The sequence below is a fragment of the Plectropomus leopardus genome, unplaced genomic scaffold (assembly GCF_008729295.1).
Source record: "Plectropomus leopardus isolate mb unplaced genomic scaffold, YSFRI_Pleo_2.0 unplaced_scaffold22755, whole genome shotgun sequence".
Classification (NCBI taxonomy): domain Eukaryota; kingdom Metazoa; phylum Chordata; class Actinopteri; order Perciformes; family Serranidae; genus Plectropomus; species Plectropomus leopardus.
Genome location: NW_024624665.1, coordinates 130 through 1,483, shown reverse-complemented (window position 1 = coordinate 1,483; position 1,354 = coordinate 130). Strand labels below are relative to the sequence as shown.

Sequence of the window (1,354 nt, the reverse complement as noted above, 5' to 3'; positions counted from 1 at the left end):
TTTTTAAGGTCAGGGTTAAGATGTCACATGTCGCTTCCTGTGTCCGCGGGTGTCCTGCTGGTGGGCCTCCCGTACTCCATCTCTCTGGCTGCCCAATGGCTGTACGGCTGGCCCAACAAGCCGGGATATAAGAAGTACATAGAAGCTCTAAAACCAAGGTAAATATTAGATATGTTCATATTTTTTTATTCATTGACAAGAGTCAGTCAGTCATTAATGGGTTTTTTTAATGCTTGGCCTCTCCTTCAGGCGAATATACTGTTTGACCAGAGCTGTGCTGGAAACTCTGAAGTATCTACAATATGGGAGGCTTTACTTTCAGTGGAAGTCATGGTACAAGAACAACGAAAACCGAAAGCATTATGAAAAGGTGACTTGCACACAAGTTTCTATTTGTATTTGTGTCTTTGCAGACATTTCGGTAAATATCTAAAATTAAATAACCACACTGTCATGCTTGTCTCAGGTTTCATCGCTTCACTTGATGAAAAATTTGCTTTAAGTGTTACTTAAAAATTGTGTCAAAGTTCACAGTCTTGTCTGACTGAATACTTCACAGGGCATCGTATTTGGCCGCAGAAGCAACAAGCTGGACTTGTACCACCCTCCAGACGTGAGCAGGTCTAAAGATGTCCCTGCGCCGCTGGTGGTTTTCATCTACGGAGGTGCGTGGGGCTCCGGAGACAGATCCATTTACTGTTTGCTGGCGAGGCGGATGGCGGAGGAGCTTAATGCAACTGTCATTTGTCCCGATTACTTCACCTATCCAAAGGTAAGAGCTTTACCACCTCACATAAACCTGTAAACTTAAGGTGAAAACGACACTGCAGTGACTTAAACGGCAGATAAGAAATGAAATTCTGACGATTACGGTGGTATCTGAACTGACTGCTGCTTTGTCTGATTGTCAGGGGAACGTTTTAGGGATGGTCCAAGATATTGCTGACTGCTTGGTTTGGGCTCAAGAGAGTGGACACAAGTTCAACTTTGACAAGGTGAGAAACATCTTCAGCTGTTCTTTAGAAACACAGGCAAACTTTAATGATAAGACTGACAATTTATTGCAACCTCCCTTCAAAAAAGAAAACTTTTATAGTGCTTCAGAGAGGTATGTTGAGCCCAAAGTCAGGGTTTCCTGTACCACGGAGGTGGCCGATATTAACTTGTGCATTTACGATATGTCATTTTCTGTCAGCATTTGTCTCAACTGAAGCAACAGTGTTGCTTTGCGCTGTAACGCATTTTAATGTTCTTCAAAGGTGGAAATAGGCAGCACGCGGTTGATCATTAACAAGAGTCAAATGACGTGTTCTGCACATTATTTGACTCGTTTTCTGTGAATGCGCTTAGAATA

General features: G+C 42.8%; 1 protein-coding gene across 1 annotated transcript; it reads left to right on the top strand.

Moving 5' to 3' along the window:
- Nucleotides 1–14: 14 nt before the first annotated feature.
- Nucleotides 15–995, top strand: LOC121966016 (probable isoprenylcysteine alpha-carbonyl methylesterase ICMEL2; the record flags this gene model as incomplete). The annotated part of the gene is made up of 4 exons (XM_042516120.1): nucleotides 15–158; nucleotides 250–370; nucleotides 560–772; nucleotides 912–995. Coding segments are annotated over exons 1-4 (549 nt in total), but the record flags the coding sequence as incomplete, so codon positions are not given.
- Nucleotides 996–1,354: the final 359 nt, after the last annotated feature.